The 23,484-nt window shown below is 36.6% G+C and overlaps 1 protein-coding gene and 1 long non-coding RNA gene across 2 annotated transcripts; both read left to right on the top strand.

Moving 5' to 3' along the window:
* Positions 1–2,243: 2,243 nt before the first annotated feature.
* LOC116711482 (uncharacterized) lies at positions 2,244–9,848 on the top strand. The gene is made up of 3 exons (XR_004337242.1): positions 2,244–2,326; positions 4,615–4,858; positions 9,436–9,848. It is a non-coding gene; the product is annotated as an uncharacterized LOC116711482 (long non-coding RNA).
* Positions 9,849–16,222: 6,374 nt separating this feature from the next.
* msl2b (MSL complex subunit 2b) lies at positions 16,223–23,279 on the top strand. The gene is made up of 3 exons (XM_032550777.1): positions 16,223–17,482; positions 20,455–21,713; positions 22,424–23,279. The coding sequence occupies exons 1-3, from the start codon at positions 17,341–17,343 to the stop codon at positions 22,721–22,723; spliced, it is 1,701 nt and encodes a 566-aa protein (XP_032406668.1). The 5' UTR covers positions 16,223–17,340; the 3' UTR covers positions 22,724–23,279.
* The last annotated feature ends 205 nt before the right edge of the window (positions 23,280–23,484 follow it).

The raw sequence follows: 23,484 nt of genomic DNA, 5'->3' as shown, positions 1-23,484 counted from the left end.
CCATGGAAATGAAACATGAGGTGGTACAGAACAGAGAAATCTAAATAAAGCAGCAATAACTAACACATGTCCCCACTCAAACACAATATGATGAAGTTTTCCTTTAACTGAAGCAAAAACCACAACTGGACAAATTAAACAGCCGAGTTAAACAAACAATGCTTCAATTTATAAAGCTCCGTTTAAGCAAAATTATTTATTTAAAGACATTTTTTGTGATTTCTTTTTCAGAAGGACCAAGAAAATAGGAAATAAGGGGGTGTAAGGGGATTTCCTACGCGAGGACACCTTATAACATGTTTGGTTAGAGGGTGCAGTTTAATTGTACATTTCCTTTTTTAATGAGACATCAAGCTGGAAAAAGGCCCTGCAAAAATAAAAATTGTACGTATTTTTGTCTCGTTTGTAAGGCAAATATCTTAGTACACTTCAAACAAGCTGAAGATAGCTTAAAAATAACTTTTCAGCAAAATATTTCAGCTTTTAGATCAATAATTCTTGAATACAAATTTAAGTAAAGCATTTGGTCCATCGGCAGATTTTTTTTTTTACTTTAGTGAAAAAATCTGAACTAGTACTGTTTGATATATGTTCAGGTTTTATTGATAAGCTTATTTATCTTTCGGAAAAGTTACATTTAGTTTATTTTTGTCTTAATTCAAGTGTAATAAAACATTCGTACTAGAAATTAGACACAAGTTTTGGTAAGATTTAGCATTTTTGCAGTGTAAAACAGGCTAAATGGGAAAAGTAGGACGTCTCTCACCTAAAAATCCAAAATGGCTGCCACTTTCTCAAACTGTAGCAATAATCTGTTTATTCACTCCTGTTGGTGTCTAATTAAATGTTTAAAACCTCTGATAGTGAACATGTTTCAATGCTACTAGCTTGTTATGCTAACAGTAGTTAGCTTCTTAATTAAATGTTTAAAACCTCTGATAGTGAACATGTTTCAGTGCTACTAGCTTGTTATGCTAACAGTAGTTAGCTTCTTAATTAAATGTTTAAAACCTCTGATAGTGAACATGTTTCAGTGCTACTAGCTTGTTATGCTAACAGTAGTTAGCTTCTTAATTAAATGTTTAAAACCTCTGATAGCGAACATGTTTCAATGCTACTAGCTCGTTATGCTAACAGTAGTTAGCTTCTTAATTAAATGTTTAAAACCTCTGATAGTGAACATGTTTCAATGCTACTAGCTTGTTATGCTAACAGTAGTTAGCTTCTTAATTAAATGTTTAAAACCTCTGATAGTGAACATGTTTCAGTGCTACTAGCTTGTTATGCTAACAGTAGTTAGCTTCTTAATTAAATGTTTAAAACCTCTGATAGCGAACATGTTTCAGTGCTACTAGCTTGTTATGCTAACAGTAGTTAGCTTCTTAATTAAATGTTTAAAACCTCTGATAGTGAACATGTTTCAGTGCTACTAGCTTGTTATGCTAACAGTAGTTAGCTTCTTAATTAAATGTTTAAAACCTCTGATAGCGAACATGTTTCAGTGCTACTAGCTCGTTATGCTAACAGTAGTTAGCTTCTTAATTAAATGTTTAAAACCTCTGATAGTGAACATGTTTCAATGCTACTAGCTTGTTATGCTAACAGTAGTTAGCTTCTTAATTAAATGTTTAAAACCTCTGATAGTGAACATGTTTCAGTGCTACTAGCTTGTTATGCTAACAGTAGTTAGCTTCTCACTGAGCACAGTAACTAGCATATCCCTCCTCGTCTTTACAACTTGACTGGACTGGAACGGGGTGAGTTGGGTTTGACGTAGCAACCAGAACTTGTTCTTTGTTTTTCAGTTTGCGTTGGATTCATTTATGGTTTTCTGTTTTCTGTAAATAGTTTTGTTGTTGTTTATTTTGTGTCTGCCTGAACTCAAACGGCAGTTTCTCTTTTCAAGCTCAGTTTGAAAGCCTCTTATTTTTGTAAAACCCTGCACTGAAAAACTACATTTCATGTCCCAAATGATTTTATTATCATTGTATCTTTATCAGTGAAGGAAATACACCATTGGGTTAAAAAATAATCCAGTTTTATTTAAGGTTAAAAAAAATAACGACCATAGACAATTATTTTAGCTTATTACAAATTTAGACAAAAATATACTTTTTTTCTTTAAATAAACCCAAAATAAGTCACATTTAAATTAAAAATACATTCATGAAATGAAATTGACCAGAAGTATTTGAGTGGAAAAGCTCAGAAAATCTCCTTTGCTTTTCAAACGTCTTCAGATCCCAGGACTTATAAAGGACCGGAGATGTCGGGAGGACAGTGCAAGTTTCCCTGCAAGGAGAAAAACAACAAGAAGAAGAAATGGGTAAGAAGTCATTACAGCACTAAAAAACCAAACACAATCTGCCATTAAAATGAGATTTTTTCTCTTCAGTGGCTTCTTAGCTCAAACTAAAACGCTTTTGAAGACATTTTATTTTGCGCCGATGCAGCCAACACCCAAAACCCGACACTTCCCTCCGTTAGTCAGACCCACGTTACTCAACTGTGGGCCGGTTTTCTGCAGCGTAGCTTGCTACGTGATCTAACACAAGAAACTGCGAGGAGAAAATGCCAAATCACCGGTTGCCATGGTGATTTCTGCGTCGCTATGGGGAAGGAGGAAGAGGCATCACAGGTTCAAACAAACAAACCCCGGTTGAAAATAACTGAATATTTAGAGGCAGAAGCTTCTGGTGGACACGTGTGTGAAGGTTTAAATGTTTCAAACGGGTTAAAGAGAAACTTTACTCCTGCGTCAAGAGAAAAACTGAGCTGAAATGTGATGGCGGGAACCAGAGGGAAAGTGTCCACCCTCGGCGCTCCGGCGCGATTTAACAGAAAAATGTAAGTGATACAAATATAAGGGACATATCAGGTGAAAGTAGATAAAATTACCTACAGTTTGATGTAAAAGTTGTAAAGGTGGAGATTTTGGTGTGAGCATTAAATGAGATTAAATGTAAAATTTAATCTTATCTTATCTTATCTTATCTAAAACGTTTCAGATCTCCGGATAAAATCAAGAAACAAATCCCCAGTTTTAAGTTTTAAACGATCACGTAAAAATGGTGAAACTTTTTAAAATATTATTTCAATCAGGTGAAGTCCAATATTTCCTGATCCATTCAAGATTTGATGATTCTACCGTAAAATATGGCCAAATAACTCTTTTTTTTTAAAAATTTATGATATTCTTGTTCTTTTTTGCACATTTCGAAAACAATGCACATTGTCACAACCAAACTCATGGTACAATTCTGTAGAAAGTAGTATGTAGTGTTAGTATAAAAGCTTAATATTTTTGGCTGTGGGTCGTTTAGTTAAAATCTAAACCTCCTACGTGTTGAAAAGAAAGAAAATTAAACTTTAATCTTACATATTACATCATCATTTGAGATTATTTGAGTAAATGTTAAATATTTAGTTCCTTTTCACTGAATAATGTTAACGTGACATCTTTACCTACAAACCTTTAAATAAACCATTATAATTTGTCATATCAGTCATAATTTTTATGCTTTGATATAAATTCTTAATGTTCTTCATCATGTAAATTAATCAGGAGATGATGAAGCTTAAAACACCTGAACTTACATCTGAAATCATCTTTTTGATCCACCCTGTGTGTCCTTTAATGCAAAACTTTCTGCCATCCTCCTTTTCAACCCTAAAAACAGAAACAAGGCGGATAAAATCAGCCATATTATAACGGGTTTAAAACCAGAACCAGAACTAAAATCCCGTCCTGCTTACACGAAGTTGTTGAAGGGGCAGTCATCGCGCCGTTTCTGTTCGAAGCAGGTCTTTATGTTTTGTTTCCGAGGGAACATGCAGACGTCCCAGCAGGGCAGAGCCTGGAACGGCGGGCCGCCTGCAGCATCCAACACACACAGAAAGGAATTAATCGTCACAAAATCACTTTTCTAAATTAAAACACTTGAAAAATGAAACATCTGCAGCTGGAGCAGTTTCCCTGAGTCAATGTCCGAACCGAAACTGCTCGTAAAATATTCGCTTGATTTTTCTTTTTTCTTAAATAACAAGAAATGATATGAAATAATTCAGTTTAGATTTACACTCCTGCATTTTCTTTTTTTTTTTTTTGTATAAAAAACACAAATTTTTAACCAGCAAGTTAAAAATTTGATTTAATTTAAAGGTAAATTAAATTGACAGAAATAGGAAAGAATTATGAAACAAAAATATATATAGAAAAAAATAAGAAGTTATTAAAAACTTTAAAAAACATTTTTTAATTACCTGAGCAAAATTAAACTTATTTTAAATCATACTAAGCAAAATACAAATGTTTTTTTATTCTAAACAAAATAATAAAATAATTTTAAAAAATAAAACTAATTTTTTTAAATTACCTGAACAAAGTTTAAGTATTTTAATTCACACTAACCAAAATAACAGTATTAGAAATTATAATTCACCTAAATACTAATTTTCAATCAGTTTTCTCATTAAAGGTTAACGACCTTTTGATGTTTATCAATCATTTTTCATACAGATTTCATCCAGATCAAATTATTAACTCATAAATTAAAGAAAGTTTAACACAAAAGAGGAAACTTTATGAATATTTTGGGTATTTTTTACCTTCAGACGCTGAGATGAGCATCAGAGCAGCCAGGCTGAGCAGAAAGATCCAGCGGCTGCAAGAAAGAGTCGACATGATGCTGAAAACCTGGAGGAGAGGAAATCTGGAAATCTGGAAATCTGAAAGTCTGGAAGTCTGAAAGTCTGGAAGTCTGGAGCTACGATGGAGGAACCAGAGAAGGATGATCTTTTATAGCATAAAAATAGGAAGCTGTGTTGTCATTGGACACGTCTGCAGTGGAAACAACGAGTAAGAGCAGAGATGAGCACACACACACACACACACACACACCCCTACACACACCGAAAAGACCCCACACCCTCCATGCTATGTCCATATATGATTATGGTTTGATGCAGCAGAGCTGATTGGCTCAAACCACGAGAATAAAATCATTTTGTGACATCATGACTGGTTCAGACTGCAGCTCCATTAACGAAAGGAAACAGATATTTAAATTTGTTGTGGTACAGCAACTGGTTCTGAGCAATGATGCAAATGTCACGGCTGTTGGGGCGTGCCGTGGTGGCGTAGCGGTTAGCGCGACCCGTATTTGGAGGCCTTGAGTCCGCGACGCGGCCGTCGCGGGTTCGACTCCCAGACCTGATGACATTTGCCGCAGGTCTTCCCCCCTCTCCTTCCCTGTTTCCTGTCAGCCTGCTGTCATATAAGGGACACTAGAGCCACAAAAGACCCCCTGGAGGGGTAAAAAAAAACAAAATGTCACGGCTGTTAAGTTTTGCTTTTGTTTGAAAGTTTGATCTAAAAAGCATCTGATGGAGTTTAATTAACATAAACCTGGAACTGAACATAAACAGAGAGGATGATGGTTTTCAGCTTAATCTGCTTGTAAAATGTTTTCTGCCTTTATTCTGGGTTTTCTGTCCATTTCTTTTAACATTTTAAGGTTCAGATTCACTAAATATATGGAGGGAAATTACTCAGTTTAAAAAAGTCATGATGGAAGATGTATTGGATATTATTTTTTATAGTTATGGGTATAAAATTTTACATTCCTGGTCCTCAGATTACTGGGATCAGTTAATTATCTTTCTGAGAAGATTTTCTTTCAATATTTTTAGCACTTTTTCCACTCAAAATCTGATATTTTTATAATGATATACTCCAAAAAACAAAATCTTACCACATCTATTTAGTCTAGTTTTTACTGCAAATGTCTGAAAATAAGACAAAACTATTTTACAACATAAGTAAATAATTAATGTTTATACTATTGACAGTATAAACAAGATGTTTTTCCCATGTTGTAAGTGAAATAATATAGAAACTACACTGTAAAAACAAACTATTACCAAGTATTTTGGTCTTCTAGTGTAAATATCTCAGTACTCTTAAAAAGAAAACTAACTTAAAAGTCACTTTTCACCAAGATGTAGGAGCTTTTTTAAGTAAATAATTCACCGATATGGATTTAGAAAAGTTCTAAGTACTAAAAGACTTTTTCCCCATTTTATAAGTTAAAGACTAGAAACTAGACCAACAAACATGGTGATATTGTACTGTAATATTTTGTGTTTTTGCTAAATAACACAATGCTGAAGTTTCAGTCACTCTAGTGTTTAATTCTTGATGGTTTAAGTTCCAAAAAAAACTTTTCCAAATGATTTTTAATATTTTCTGCTGAACCAGAACATATTTCATCAGCTTTCATATCAATATTGTGTTTTTCTTGTTTCTTAGCTTGACTGACGGAAGAATATTTGTACATCAGGGATTTAAAAGTGTCTTAAGCTCAACTGGTTTCATCACTCAGAAAAAATTCTGATTATTTCTGAGCCACATATTTGCATAAAGTATTTCCCCTCAGTCACACGTCTAAAACCGTCTCAGTGAGTTTATTAGCAGTGGAGGCTAAAAATATGTGGCGTGTTTTATTTCTGGAGCGTTTTTTTCTTCTGAGTGGAAGGAAATAACTCAGAAATGTTGGTGATTCCCTTCCTGTTTCCTAGATGACCACCACAAACACTGAGCTGCTGTTTTGTCATGTTATCTGAAATAGTTTGGCAGATGTGAATCAGCTCGTTACGGCACCATGACCTCTTAATGATCAGCACAACTGAGGGAAAACATTCACAGCACGTCATCAAGTTCACTTCTGATGGCTCACTACCAACACAGGGATGGTTGGTCCAGTCAAAGTATGGATTTAAATGTGACTAAAATGCTTTGATATGACGGTAAAACAGATTCATCACTAAACACAAACACTGAGCTCAGCTGGGTTTTATCAGGAGAGTAGAGCCGCCTGCTCCGGCTCTCCTCAGGTGGGACAGAGGCTTGGATCCCTGAAGTCCTGTCCCGATCCGGGCCCCTGCAGGCCTGGGCCGTCCCTGCCCCCTGTAGCTCCGCCCCTGTCGCTGCGGTAGATTAGCTGCCACTCTGTCGGGGTTGGTGTTTACGTTAGCTTTCTTAATTTTAAACTGAACTGAAAAACATCGAACCATAACATCACATCTACATGTTCTGGTTTCAGCTGAACCTCGCAATTTAATTTTCTTAATTAAAATGTTTTCCTGACCTTATTATCCAGATGTCGTTGTGTTAACAATTAGTAGCAAACCACTGCGTCCCTTTTCCTTTCATTTATCAGGTGTACATTTAAGATTTAACATGTTTTATTGACAACTTAACAGCTAAAACCAAAGCTAATTATCGTTAGCGAGCAGCTTTTTGTCCTCCCTCAGGGAGATGGAAATAAATCTAAACTAAAGAATAACTGGAGCTAAAGATGAAAAAGCAGATTAATTAGCTGAAAGGGGCTTTAGAGGCTAATAATGATTACAATTCATTTAGGAAAGGGGAAGGAAACCAGTTAGTAAGAGTAAAGATGTAAAAATATATCAAAAAAGCTGGAATGAAGATAAGAAAGGAAAGAGTTTATATAAAGTACAAAAGTATTAATTCAAAATATTAGTGAGGGAAACAGAATGATGAGATTAAGAGCAGGTCATATTTATTTAACTGACATTTTATGTCTATTGGGAGGGAAAATAATGATAAATGTGAAAGATGTGGGGAGAAAGAAAATATCGATCAATTATTGATGAATCGTAAAACAAACGAGCCTGAAAGGGATAAAAACAGAAGGACAGGATGGAGTTTCACTGGAAACTGAAGGAAACATGGTGGATGTTTATAGATTAATACCAAATTAAAAACTGAGTTCAGTGGATATAATGTTGTGTTGCTACACACTCATGAACAGTAGGTGGCGGTATGCACCTGAAAATTGCTTTTGATCCGCCATCACAGAAAAGAAGAAGAAGAACTAGAGCTAAAACACTTAATTAATCTAGAGTATGAAAGAAAAACTAGACACAATAAATAAACATAATAAAGTAGAATCACTAATAAAGGACTGAAGCAAAGTAAAACAGAAACACGGCTGATCTAAACACAGAAGAAGAAACAGAAATAAACAAAACCGACTCAAACAACAAAGATCCCCACAGATGGAAACTTCAAAAGATTTGCACAAGTTTATAATTTAAAGATGATTATTGTCTCCTTGTTTCTGTCATCTGAATCTAAATGACGTAAAAATGTGAGAATTAACTTTCTGCAATTTGAATTCTCACTATTTAATTTTTATTTTTCTAAGTTGTTTTCCTCTGGGGAACAGAGTTGATTGATAAAATAAAAATCCTTAAGAATTAATGTTTGTTTATTAAAGCTAACCCTGGTTGGTCAGCCTCTTGTGATGTCATCAGCTAATACACTGAAACAGTGTTTTGGTTTTTTTTGGCTGTGTGCTTTAAAAACTTACCCAGTTGTGTTTTGATAACATTCATTGGTGAAAAGAAAAAAACCACAACATAATACTTTTAACATTTATTTCTCACTTTGAGGTTTAAAAAAATAAGAGCTCTGCCATTACTGAAACTTACAGAAAAAAATCACATTTTAAGAAAAAAATCCATATCAAATAAATAAATAGAATAAATTACATTTTAAAAACATTCACTGATGTTCATAGAAGCTCCTCCACTGGTTTGTTTTGTAAATCTTTATTCTGGACTGGAAATGTCAGGAGGGCAGGTTAGCTGTCCCTGCAGAGCAGAAAAATGAAAAGAGTTTAGTTGGATACATTCAAGACATTTAGCTCAATATTGTAGTTTGATAAATTAGTTTTTTGTAAAGATGACATCTGATCAACCCTTCAGCTGTGAGTGATATGAACTTTTGAAGGAAATTAGTGGGTCTTTGTTTTTAAAATGTTAATTTTTCTTCCTTAAAATCCAAATTTGTCGAACAAACAACTGAAATCTTTTAAAAATACTTTAAAGTTGAAACGTCCCAAAATGTGATAAATGTTTATGGATATGTTTGCAGGATGCTTGTAATTTTTCCCATGTTGTAGTGAAATAATCTTCAAGTATCTTCTAGTACTAATAATTTATGATTTATTTTATTTAAAGCAGAGACAATATGCCATCAGAGGAGAGATGGACTGCAGTCCCTGACCAGCCGATCAAATATTTTAAAGGAAAAATACATAAAAACATCTGGATGCTATTCAATTTATTTGAAAACAGCATTAAATGTACAAATGTATATATAGGACTTATTGACTTGCATCAATCTCTGAGATATTTGCAATCAAAACCAGCAATAAAATACTTGGTAAGGTTTTGTGTTTTTGCAGTTCAGTGATTCATGAAATGTACATTTCTTATCTTCAGATTGTTTCGTTTTCTAAATTAATTTTTCTATCAATCGTGAACTTTAAGTAAAAATGATCATTTTTCTTATTTTACACAGAATAATGTAATTTATTTGATTTTGTCGTTTTTCTTTGACGTCAGTTTTCAGATTCTCACCCTTGCCACTTTCTGTCGGAGTTCCTCAGAGTTTGGGTCGATGCACCTCCATGTTCCTCTCTGGCTCTTGATTCTAGACGGAGCGGAGGCAGTGAGGACACACAGCACCAGAAACACGGAGGTCGGTTTCGTCCGCCTGTCCTACCTGAAGGCGTGCGTCTTGCAGTCCAGCCGTTTCTGTTCGTAGCACTCTCTGGTTCTGGGGAAGGTTCTGTTGGTCAGCTTCTCGCAGCAGTCCAGATTTATGATGGGGGAGAAGGACTCCACTGGACCAGCAAACAGCAAGAGGAAACCCAGCAGTCAGGCTTTAACTGTAAACATGTCTGTCGTCATGGTCGCCATTACTCCCTGCTGCTGCCTCTCTCCAATTACGGCGACATTAAATAATCTTTTGGGTTTTTCTCTTAATTCTTTTAACATTTTAAGGTTCAGATTCCCTAAATATGCGGTGTTTAATTACTGTTCAAATATTTTTATATAGTTTAGGCTCTTTATATACAAACTAATTTGACCTTCCTGCGTCTCCAGATTACCGAGATCAACTGATTTTCTTTCTGCAAAGCTATTCTTTTAATATTTTAAGCACTTTTACTGCTACACTGCAAAATTTTACCAAGTATTTTTGATCCTAGTTACTGCGAATATATTAATACATTGGAAATAAAACAAAACTGGCTGACAGGTAACTGTTCAGTAAGATATAGGGGCTTATTTAGAGTCAAAAATGTCTTAATATTGATTTAAAAAGTACCAGTTCCACTGGCAGATTATTTCACTTAAAAAATGGGAAAATGTTTTATTATAACTGAAATAATCTGCGTGTTGAATAAGTAGTTTTTTATGAATATTAAGACATTATTTACTTGAAATAAGCTGCTATGTCTTGCTGAAAGGTTACATAAAGTTAGTTTTGTTTTATTTCAAGTCAACTGAGATATTTGCACTTGTCTGTTGAAGATCTTGTATAAATACTCTAAACTTTTACTTTTCCATCAAAATTGCAATTGGAAAAAAACTCAAATTAAATAAAGTAAGGAGAAATTAATTTTTAAAAAATCAGTAAAAAAAACGATTATAGTGAAATAACGCATAAAATGAAACGAAGATAATAAGTAACAAATTAAGTAAATATATCTGGTAAGAAGATTCTGATATTTCTTTCAGTTAAAACAGAAAACATCCAGTTTTTACCTTCAGACGCTGAGATGAGCATCAGAGCAGCCAGGCTGAGCAGGAAGATCCAGCGGCTGCAAGAAAGAGTCGACATGATGCTGCAAACCTGGAGGAGAGGAAATCTGCAAGGCTGCAATCTGCAATGAAGGAACCAGAGAAGGACGATCTTTTATAGCAGAAAAATAGGAAGCTGGATGGTCATGAGACACATGTTGGGTGGAAATTACTGCTAACTGCAGCTGTAAGCAGACACACGCCCCGGAACCATCTGTCTGAATGTTCGGTTGGATGCAGAGCAACGTGGAAACGTGCAGAGACCTCTGAGCTTCACCAACACGTCAGACAAATACGACACGACAGGAAAACGTTTATTTTCCTGGGTTTTTTTTAGCCATGTTAAAAGTTACACACTGCAAAACACAAAATCTTAAGTATTTCTGGTCCAATTTCCAGAACAAATATCTTAGTGTACTGGAAATAAACACAACTAACTAATAACATTTCAGCAAAAAATGGAGCTTGTTTTAAGTAAATAATTCATTAATATTGAAGAAAAAGTTCCACTGGTAGATTATTTTATTTATAACAAGACATTTTTTTCATGTTATGAGTGAAATAATCTGCCATTGGTACCAGCACTTTTATTTTATAAATATTAAAGAGCAAGCAGTTTTTTAATATTGATAAAAATAATAATAGAAGTTCAGTTATTACAAGACATTTTTCCCATGTACAAGTAATTTTTCATTAATATTAAGGAATTATTGTCTTAAATCAAGCTCCTATTGTCTTGCTGAAAAGTTACTTATGAGTTAGTTTTGTCTTATTTCAAGTGAACTAAGATATTTGAAGTTGAAACTAGAACAAAAATACTTGGTAAGACTTTGTGTTTTTGCAGTGGATTGACTCCTCACAATTATTAAATTAGTAATTCAATAATCGATTATTCACAATTGACGCAGTTAATCCTCTCAGCTTTTTTGTTGATGATGTAGGAATCTCTCACACTGAGCATAAATGCAGTGACATCGGAAAGGAAAACTCCTTTTTTGGTCATTATGTCCGGTTAGCTCAGGCTAACCGCAGCGCTATCTAGCTTTAGCGCTATCTAGCTTTAGCGCTATCTAGCTTTAGCGCTATCTAGCTTTAGCATACTCTGCAGTGAGCCAGTTCTCTCCCTCATGGAGTAAAATGTGTTTTAGGGGGAAGCTGAAAACAAATAGGTTTTATTTAATCAGGTCAGAGCTGAGGGGAAGTCGGTGCAGCTAAGAAAACTCCAGTGAGTCAAAGCTTTTGAAGACTGAATCATTTATTTTCCACTGCAAATGATGCACTACTGTCTGTTGGTCTTTAATAAAACCCTAATATAACACTGCAAAACAAGAAATATTAGGTATTTTGTGTTTTTATTGTGTTAAATTTTAACATACTTAGATGAGACAAAACTAACTTACAGGAATTTTTACAATAAGTCCTTAAAAAAGTGCAACTGTTCAAGGCCAAAGCCAGACTTTCACTTAGACATTTAACTTTTCAAAGGGCTACACTGCAAAAACACAAAATCTTAACAATTACTTTTAGTTTTGTTTAGTATCTTTTCACTTGAAATAAGATGGCAAGAAATAGGAGCTTTTTAAAGTCCATAATTCCTTATTATTGATGAACAAGTGCTAATTCCATTGGCAGATTATTTCACTTGTAACATGGGAAACATGTCTTATTAGTGAAATAATCTGCAAGTAAAAAACACAAAACCAATTTTTTAAAATCAATATTAAGGAATTATTGACTGCAAACAATCAATAATGTTTCTGAGAAGTTATTTATAAGTTAGTTTTGTCTTATCTCAAATGTATTAAAATATTTACTGTAGAAATGAGACCAAATGAAACTTGGTAAGATTTTGAGTTTTTGCAATGAACACAATGAAGTCTGCAGATTTAATGCAAAAAGTCTGAAAGACTTAAGGAATTTAAATACTCTTGCAAAGATACGAGTTTTACGAGGATTACTGACTGAAGGGAATCCCTAACGTACCTTTGTGTCATATAAACTCTAAACTGGGACATATTCCACGTAATTCTCCTCAGCGTCACACAACCGTCTTAGTTTATTAGCGTAACAACTGATGCTTGAAATACTCGTCTGGTTTTATTCTTAGGGATGGGAAATATGATTGATTCACAGACGGCTGTTTAGAAAGAACCAACCGTTAGTTCATCATATCTGGAAAAGTTCGTCAGGAGTAAATCAGCTCATTGCAGCTTGATGGTAGAAAATGTTACACAGATCATAAGGAAGAGCATTACAGTTAAAGTCAGTCACAATATTTAAAAACAACTTATTTTTTTATCACCATCCAACTTTGAATCAGACAAAACGTTTGTAGTTTTAGGTCAGTTAAGATTTTTTAAATGATTTCTCTTAAGGACACAATAATAAGAAACTGAATATTTTAGATATTTTTATACTCTCTTAAAATTCTAAAGTTAACGTTCATTAGTTTAGGATTATTTGATAGAATCACCTTTTTGGGTTTCCTTCACACAGCAAGAACAAAATATTACCAAAAGCTTCTGTCTGGTAGAAACATCTTAGTTTACTTGAAATAAGACAAAACGGACTTACAATGAAAGTTTCTGCAAGATATTTAAAAAAGTCAATAATTCCTAAATATTGAGTAAAAAAAATTATTTATATTGGCAGATTATTTAAATTATTACAAGACATTTTTCCTGTGTTATAATGAAATAATCTGCCAGGAGAACTAGAACCTTTTCATCAATATTAAGGAATTATTTACTTAAAACAAACTCAGATATGTTGCTGAAAAATTATTGTAAGTTAGTTTTGTCTCATTTTAAGTGTATTAAGATATTTGCTCTAGAAACTGAACCAAAATTACTTGGTAAAATGTTGTATTTTTGCAGTGTGCTACCTTTTTTACAGTATTTCTAAAGACTTCCTTTATTTTTAATATTTGCATGTAATTTTCCATGTTACAAAATAAAACTGAAATGTGACGGTGAGACAGAAATTATTAGTCATGTTGCAGTTGTTGCTCCTCTTTGTAAAACAAAGGAAATGCAAAACTATTAAACACTTATTTCTTGCCCCATGATCACAAAAAACAGATCCTCCATGAATGCATCACACAGATATAGAGTATAAGATTTTTTTAAAAATCACCTCTTTGTAAATAAATTTGAAAAATAAATGAAAATAATAATCAGATGTCCAGCTGCTGTTTGTTCTTTTAAATCAAAAGTTGCTTTTGCACCATAATAAATGAAACACTAACCAACATTGTGATGTGTAATGATGGCGCCTGGCAAAATGTAACGTTTCATTTGTTGATGACTTTGTATTTTTGTGTTTTGTTGAAATGTGCTATACAAATTAACTTGATAAAAAAAAACCTCTATAACCACAAGAAAGCAGCGTAGGCACTAAAAGGCATCGTAGTTTAAGATTTGGCAGAGAAGGAGATGCGGTGAGACAGTAGTGAGGTGTGCTGCAGGAGTCAGAGGTTGGGATACTTCAGGAATCTTGTTTACAGTAATTCAGGCATAAACTTCTGATAATCCTGCCTGCTGGATGAAAACGTTTGCAGACGATGTTGTAACCTGGAATGAAAGAATGGAGCATGTGCAGAAAGAAAAACGTGGAATCACTCGAACTTCCTGTCACACGTGGAAAAAATAGACTGAGGTTAAAACTCAGAGAATGAGCAGTGAAGTATTTTAGTCTTTTTTGCTACTGTAATAGACTGAAGAACAGTCACTGCTGTTTGACACACTGAATGTTATTTAAAGGAGAATTTTTCACGTGTGTGGAATGTAAGTCAGCAACCAGCTGCATCAGGAAATAACCTGAAAACATTATTTTCATGGTTTTTCTCATAAATTAAAGGTGGATGCTTCATGTTGTTATATTTTAACTGGCTTCAAAAGGCATTTTATTTCTCTAGATTTTGGATTTATTGAATAAGATTCACTTTATCCTGATAAAACTCAACACTAGTGAGAAACATTGCAGATAACAGAAAGTTTTGATGCAAATTATATCCCCAAAACACTTAATTAATGCATTATATCTGCACTGTTTGGAAACGAGCGGGCGTTTATGTTTTTAATTGGAAGATAATGAGAAAGAGAAACATTCTCACATGCAGTAAATCTTAGCATGTTTCCATCATGAATATGGTAAATTTCTCCAACGTGTGTCACTGTGAGACGAGGCAATACTCTTAAACTTTCCACCATTCTTACCCTTTAGATCAACATTTAATCAGTGATCAACTGCAAAGTTTGCCAACTTTGATACCAAATTTTAAAAATACAAAATTATATCTGAATATTGGCTTAATTTAATATCCTTGAAAGCTTTCACTAGTTAGGAAATATTAAAGACCAAAGAGGGAGAGTCCTTTTACTTATGAAATATTTGACTGTGAGTATTCTTTGACTTTTGACGCCAAATTAGGAAGTAAAAGTTGATTAGATCACGAGTCATTGAATGTTTCACAACCTTTGTCTATTGCTAAAGAGTTTAAGAAAACCTACGTGGGACTGTGACCTAAAGTATTGCACCAACAACAATGTACAGTGTGTGAAGAGAAACATACTCTAAACTCTAAAGTTTCAATTGTGTAGTTAGCAAGTTTTTAATGACTAATGATGTGCAATATACTGTTCAGGAAGTTTAGAAATAGCCAATAAGTTGGAACAATTAGCTGGAATTTTAACATGGGAAGCCAAATATTTTTTTACCAATCGCAGCTTAAAAATTCAATATGGCTGCCAAATGGATAAAAAAACAATAACATTTATTTTCAGATCAAACAGACTGCACAACATTGTATGTGCTCCCTTAAAATCAAGGAAATCATCAGCTCAGTCAGTAACCACATGTAATAAAACCAACTGCTAATGCAATTAGACCTAATAGTGTACAGTATGCCTCAAACTTGATTTAATATCAGGGAATGATACGAAGCACAACTTAATGGTGTTACGTTAACACTAAACTTACTGCGTGTGAAAAACAGTGGGGAATGCTAACTGTTGTGTTAACTACTGTTAGCAACACAAGCAGATAATATTGCATTTCTCCACATTTCAAGCAAGAATATTCATCTTTTTCTTGTATGTCACATTGTGTTTGCCATTTTTGTTTTAACTCTAAGTTAATTATACTATTAATCTAATCTTTGCGAATTTTTATGATTACATCTGTTATTTCTTCTTTTTGCACCCTTTACAAACTTAGATTTCCATTTATAAATGTATTTCTATTCCTCTCTTTTCAATTCTAGAGATTGAGTTATTCCAATTAAAATATCTTGTTTAAAATCTGCATACCAAATACTTTTTCCTCTACATCACAAATGTAGAGGAAAATATAGGGAAAATAATATTTTTATATTATTTTATTTATTCATGTTATTTTTTTTCTTTTCCGTATGTTCCTTTTTTTAAAAAATATATATATATATTTTCCCTCCCATCAACTTGATCAACAGGAATATTTTTAAAATGACCGTTTTTTATTATTATTCTTAAAATGTACCGCCTCACGTGTATTCTCGCGAGATGTGGTCAACAGCGCCCCCTTGTTTGTGTGTGGAGAAGCAGCACAGCGGCTAATGATAGCAACGAACACCAACGGGGAAAATAATTTAATATTGTGTTCTCTGACACTCTTAGGGTCCTGTAAAAGTTACGAGAGGAGTTAATTTTTCCTGTTATGTGTTACATTTTCTCTGAGATTGGAGGAATCTTTTTAATCCCGTGAACGGGGACGCGGCCTGCTTATGTAGCCGGCTTCCCGGTGCAGCTCAGGCGGCTTGCGCTGTCAGGAAAGCCCGGTGCTTCCGCTCGCTTGTTTTTCTCTGCCGCGACAGAACCGGCGAAGCTTTTTAATTATTTTTACTGCTGTTGTTTTCATACCAGGAATCTATCGTTTCACCGCCCCATCTCGCTGAGCCGTGGGTGCCGGTACTTCTCACCTAAAAAGGACCATTTAAACCCCGGAGCGGCCTGTTTTGTTTTCGAGCCGCCATGAATCTCTGCGAACAATAACACAACCATAAATAACTAGCCTGCTGCCGCCGGGGCTGCACCGCAACTGGAGGGTTTAATTAATGCATCATGCGCTACAAGCTGTGGACAACACGAGAGGAAAATGCATGTGGATAATGGATTCATGTGTCGGAGCACATCGCAAACCGGAGCACTTTATCATGTGAATTTCGGAGCTGCTGCGAGTTAACCGGGCGAAAGCAGCGTCAAAAGGCGGAGGAAGCAGGCTCCAGTCCGGAGTTAACCGTCTTATTTTTCATGTCGTTTGGAAACAACCGGAGCTGATGAGGATAAACCGACATTATGTGCATGATGGGCCTTTTAGGAGCTGCTCCTTCTCCCCCGGACCGGGACATCACGCCAAGGATGTGACTGGGAATGTGTAACAGGGATTTCTCTGCGCTCAGACTGTTATATATGTGGGATTTACCGACGGAGAACTGACCGAGGTTACTGCCTCCATCTATGCTCTCTCCAAAGCCGCCGGACTCCCTCGACAAATATTTTTACCTCACAGAAAGCGGGAGTTGATCGGGGGTTAATTTATCTCTGTGTGGCTTCCTTCCTCTCTTTCTTTTTTTTATGTGTTTTTAACGTACTGATCCACTTAAACGGACCGAGCCAGCCAGCTGAGATGAACCCGGTGAATGCGACCGCTCTCTACGTGTCGGCGAGCCGCTCGGTGCTGCAGTGCGACCCCGGAGATCCCCGGGAACTGGCGGAGCTCTGCAAGGTGTTGCCGTTTTTCCGCCAGTCCCTGTCCTGCCTGGTCTGTGGTGAGTCCCCTGCCTCGTTTTCAACAGATTTTATGTCTTATTTTTGGAATAAAATAGGTCCCCCCCCCCCCCCCCCCCCCCCCCCCTCTTCCTCTCGTCAGCTAATGTGACAGTGGGGGCGAGCTTTTAAATGTATGCTGCATTCAGGTACCGTCGGAAATATGAGAGTGTATCACGTTGTTTGGAGCTTTGCTGATTGTTTCTGCCAGAAATATAATTTTAGACAAATTCAATAGAGCTAACACGTTAAGCCCTGTTGAGCTGGTTGTGTAAAATAACATTCTATCATATGTACAATTTGTATGTTTTTATGTAGCTAATCTTTCAATTATACTTATTTATATAGTTTAAATCAAACTTCAATCTGAATGTTTTCCAGGAATTGTTATCCCACGACTTTCACTGAAGTTGTAGTTTAAAAACAACGTGCGCAAAACCCAAATAACCTGGTGTCTGAGTTGCGAAGCTCTGAATTCCTAAGTGCAGTGAATGCACCATGACACACCCCCGTCTGTGTGGCGTTTTGGCAGCTGCTGCGGATGTTTACATTCAATAGACCTGCTTTTCACCGCTTCTCAGGTCTTATCAAGTGATAAAACTAAAAAATGTATTACATAAGTTAACAGAACACTGTTTCGTCTACTTAATTATTATAAATAGATGAACTAATAAAGACAATTATTGCCTAAATTATAAAAAATATATGATTTTTCTTTTATACAAATATGCTTTCTGTGTAAATAAATTTTGTTTTTGATTTGTGTAATTGATATTAAACACAATTTGTGTTTATTTATAAATGTTCTATGTCAAAACCGACCAAATACTTATAAAAACTACTAATTGTAGTAGTAACACTATTATTATAGTAATAATCCTACTACTATAATAATAATAGTATTATTAGTCTTATTACTGTTATAGTCTTATTACTTTACTGATAGTAGTAATAGTAATGTATAATATTATTCTGATTATTATGGTATAATAACAATTAGTAATAATAATTATTATTATCAATGCTAAGCCTTACAGTCTTAAAATGCATTTTTATGGTTTTGATTATTTTTTTAGTAAAAACTTATATTTTTATCATAAATCAGAGAAAACTGGTTGATTTTTCTGCTGATCTTTGCTGTGTCTACAGCCACTTTATTCTTTTTAAAGCAGGTTTTTTCATAACTTGTAAATCCTTTTAATCTGCTGGAGATCTTCTTTATTTCATTATTTGTCCTTTACTTCTGTGTCTTTTTGAAAACCCAGACAGAACCTGATCAATCATCAAACCACTTCCAGTCATTAAAATAAGCTCTGGAGGAGAACCTAAATAACAGAACTGCAATATTTCCACCATGTTGACCGTTCTCCCAGTGCTTCCAGATAACCTGCGTCTGTAAATAATGCATCAGTGTGAAAGCCGACTGAGCTGTGTGTTAAATATAGACGTTGTGTTGTCGGGAGGCGGCGTCGGCGGAGTGTGTGCTCGCTTGTTTCTTATGAATGGACTTTCTTCCTTTCTCCCGTCTGCAGCTGCGTGCTTTAAAAGCCGGCGTTGCTAAGGAAGCTCCTCTCAAAGAGCAGCTGTCGCTCCGCCCGGCAGCGCGCCAAGCTTCGCTCAGGAGGTTAAATAAGGATGTAGATTCTCCTGCTGCTGTTTCTCCAGCCTGTCAGAGTGTGGATCTCCTCAGGACGAGCTGCCATCCTGACTTAGGCAAAAATATTCACACACGTTTACGTTTTTGATCCAGTTATTAGCTCCAGTTTGAATGGAGTTTATTGGGATTTTATCCAACAAGAATTCAGTCAATGTTTTCACATTTAGTGAAATCTGAAAAACAATTATTTGTTTTATTCTTGTAACAGATTCTGTATGGGAATTATGACTAGGCCATTTGAGCAAATAAATAGATTCTCTTACCTCATCTGTGGATCTGTGGAACTCCTTTAGAGCTGGAAAAGGTTGAGAAATTACCTTAAAAGGAGCTAGTATGCACAATTCACATGTTGTGCACTAATTTTATATATTTTTTTATACTAATAGAACAGCTTTAGCTGTTTAATAGAAACAGCTAAAACCACCCAGCTGGTTTTTGGCAATATGTTAATGTTTTTTGGTGCCGTTTCAAAAACTTCCTGATAGTAGAGTCACATTCGATGGCAATGTGCCGTTACCTAGCAACCCTAGTGGAATTCCACCCATTACCTAGCAACCCCAGCGGAATTCTCCCGTTACCTAGCAACCCAAACTGAGTTCCAGCACGTTTCATAAGCTGGTTTCACAGCTGTATGCGCTGTACAATGGCTGCTGGAAAAGACAAGAGTTTAGTTGTTGACTCACCATCCAGAAACCACTTGCTTGATTCTTGTTATTTGTGCAGGAGGCTCCAATTTTGCTTGTCAAAGATTTACGGTTGTATAATTCTGAAAGCAGCTCAAAATGGGCAGAACATTTGAGATTAGAATCTTGTTATCTAAGAATAATTTTGTGCAAAAAATTTAATTAATATGTTTTGTATAGACCATAGACCGATACTAACCTGTTCAAGGAAGCATAATAGTTCACCTTTAATTACTTTTTCGAGTGTTGTTCTTTTTTCAGTTTGTATTAACGATTAATCGATTACTTAATCAGTTGACGATTATTTCAATAATAGATTAGTTACGATTAATGTGATCGATCAATTCAGCCATATTAATTTTTAAATTCTTATTATGTAAAACAAATTTACAAAACTATAGTTCTGCTCCCACTTCACAATTATGTCGTTCTGTCACAAAAATCTGAATTATTTGTTTGCTGAACATTTAAAATTGTTGTACAATAAATAGTCATTTATTCTAAATATAGCATACACAATAAATATAAATGTAGGTGGGACTGGAATGTGTAGAATATGCATCAGCCGGCATTGGTGGTAAAGCTAACGGCGGTTAGCAGCTATCTGCTTTAACAGGTCCTTCCTGTCGTCCAGGTAACCTGCTGCAGGACCCCATCGCTCCCACCAACTCGTCCTGCCAGCACTACGTCTGTCGCGGCTGCAAAGGTCAGCGGATGCAGCTGAAGCCGTCCTGCAGCTGGTGCAAGGACTACGCCTGCTTCGAGGAGAACCGCCAGCTCTCACTGCTTGTCCGCTGCTACAGGAAGCTCTGCCTCTACATCACGCAGTCGCCGCTGGCGCCGCACCTCTCCAGCGCCGCCGGCGACTCGCCGGACCTGCAGGCCATCCTGGAGGAGGGGCTGGCGCTGGCCGAGAGCGAGCCGGAGTCGGAGGTCGTCTCCGGGTCGCCGTCGTCACCGCCGCCTAGGACTGCGCCAGACGAGGCTCCGCCCCCGACGGAGGTCAAAGACGAGGAGCGCGGCGCCACGGTGAACGGGCTCCACGACTGCAACGGCCTGGTGGGCTCGGACTCGCTGCAGCCCGTCGCCGTGGAAACGGGCGTGGCCAAGCAGGAGGGTTTCTCGGAGGAGCTGCCGGTGTGTGTGAGCGTGGCGGCCGGCGGGGGGGCGGAGCTCTGCGACATCAGCCATTTTGGGGAGGAGCTGAAGCACGGCGGGGGGTCACTACTGCTCAGTGTGGAGGAAGTGCTCAGGACTCTGGAGACGGACCATGCCGAGCCCGACTACCCCGCCCTGAACGGGCCCCACCGCCTCGACTCCGCCTGCCTCGTCCTGGACAGTGGTCCCCGCCTGCCCCACCCCCACCTGTTGCCCCAGCCCTCCTCTGTCGCCCCCCATGTCCCGCCGCGCTGCCACCGCAAGCGCTCCCGCTCGGAAAGCGACAGCGAGAAGGTGCAGCCCCTCAACATCACCAGCCTCCTGCGAGGGCCCGCACTCCCCGTCCCGCAGCACCACGCCGCCGCCGCCAAACACGAGCCCAGGTTTCCCACGGCCGTGCCCCACCCCCACCTGGCACCGGTCCCTAACGGCGGCCCCGCAAGGGTCGGCAAGACGGTTCTGGTCCCCAACAAGGCCCTGAAGAAGACCATGGAGCACCACGGGCCCAACAAGAAGCCCTACACCAAGGCCCGGCAGGGGGCCCCCAAACCGCGCTCCCAGCCCCGCGACAGGGCGCCACCCCACCCACACCCCCTCTCTCACCCGCCGAGCCCCTCCAAGCCGCTCTACAAAAAAGCCGTGGAGAAGAAAGGCTGCAAGTGCGGCAGAGCAACTCAGAATCCATCAGTGTTGACCTGCAGGGGGCAGCGCTGTCCCTGCTACTCCAACCGCAAGGTGAGACAAAACTGAGCTCTGATTATATTATATTATATTATATTATATTATATTATATTATATTATATTATATTATATTATATTATATTATATTAGTTTTCTTATTACACTCAGAATTACTCATTTCTTTTGCTTTTGTCTGTTCTTAAATTAATTAATTTTACAATTATTGATTAATAATTAATCAGTATTAATTTAAATATTTTATAATAATGTATTAATTATATAAAGTGTATGTAATTATTATGTATTTTTAATAATAAAACAATATTAATAAAGCTAATAACACTTAATCATGTTATTTTTAAATAGTTATTTAAACTATTTGCACTTTTGTCAACAATTAACAATTTATTATAGAATTTTATTATTTATCCTTTAATTTATTACTATTACGTATATTATTTAGATTCATTATTAATTTTAATAATCAAATTCATTATTAATATTATTTAAATGAATTTATAATCCAGTTTATTAATCATAATAAAAATTTGACAATTCATCCAATTTATAAAATTTATTACTGGTGAATTATTAATTTATAAGAGATTTTAATTTTATTTTAAGTAATTATTACATTTATTAATAATTAAATAAATCACTTAAATTTTATTTTAACGAATTAAAAAATATTAAAATAATGGTAATCATAATCAGTTAGTAGTTTTTGAAGTTATTTCTGGTTGCGTTGATGTTTGTTGTGTCAGGCGTGTCTGGACTGCATCTGCCGCGGCTGCCAGAACTCCTACATGGCCAACGGCGAGAAGAAGCTGGAGGCCTTCGCCGTGCCGGAGAAGGCTCTGGAGCAGACCCGCCTCACGCTGGGCATCAACCTCACCAGCATCACGGCGGCCGCCCTGCGGAGCCCCGCCGCCGGCTCCCCGGGCGGCGCCCTCCTCAACGTCACCACGGCGACCGGCGCGCCCGTCTCCGCCGCCTTCCTGTCGGGCGCCGGCCACGACAACCGGGCCTTCGAGGAGTCGCTGGAGATGCGGTTTGACTGTTGAGGGCACGGCACTTCTTCCTACATTCCCGGGTCGACCTGCAGCGGAGCCGGAACCAGAACCAGAACCAGAACCAGGCAGCTACACGGCGGGGCGGTGCATGTGGAGGAACACTGCAAAAAAATAAAATTTTACCAAGTATTTGTGGTCTCGTTTCTACTGTAAATATGTTAGCGCACTTACAGTAAGAAAAACAACTTTAAGGTAACTTTTCTGCAACATATAGGAGATAAATTTAATAAAATAATTCATTAATTTAAAATGTGTACTTTTTAATGAGTACTAAATTATTTTGCTTAAAACAAGCTCACATATCATGCAGAAAAATTACTTATAAGTTGGTTTAGTTTTATTTGTCGTAAACCACAATATTTGCACTTGAAACTAGACAAACATACTTGGTAAACTTTGTGTTTTTGCAGAGATGTAGCGTTACTGTATGCGCAGAGGTTTCATTTCACTTTTCTTTACTTCGTCTGCACTGCAAGAAATCAATCCTACCGAGGATTGTTGGTTTTTTCTAGTTCAAATGTCTTAATACACTTAAAACAAAACAAAGCTAACTTTAAAGTAGCTTTTCAGCAAGATATAGAAGCTGGTTTTAAGTCAATGATTTCTTAAAAATGGGAGAAAAACTTCCTATAGCTGAAATAATTCTACTTTTTTTAATCAATATTAAAGAATAATGAGTTAGTTTTGTTTTATTTTATAGTAGAAAATAACCAAAAATACTCGGTAGGATTTAGTGTTTTTGCAGTGTACCG

Source organism: Xiphophorus hellerii, chromosome 21 (genome assembly GCF_003331165.1).
Source record: "Xiphophorus hellerii strain 12219 chromosome 21, Xiphophorus_hellerii-4.1, whole genome shotgun sequence".
Taxonomy (NCBI): domain Eukaryota; kingdom Metazoa; phylum Chordata; class Actinopteri; order Cyprinodontiformes; family Poeciliidae; genus Xiphophorus; species Xiphophorus hellerii.
The sequence above is the reverse complement of the archived record's forward strand: the minus strand, read 5'-3'. Positions and strand labels throughout refer to the sequence as shown.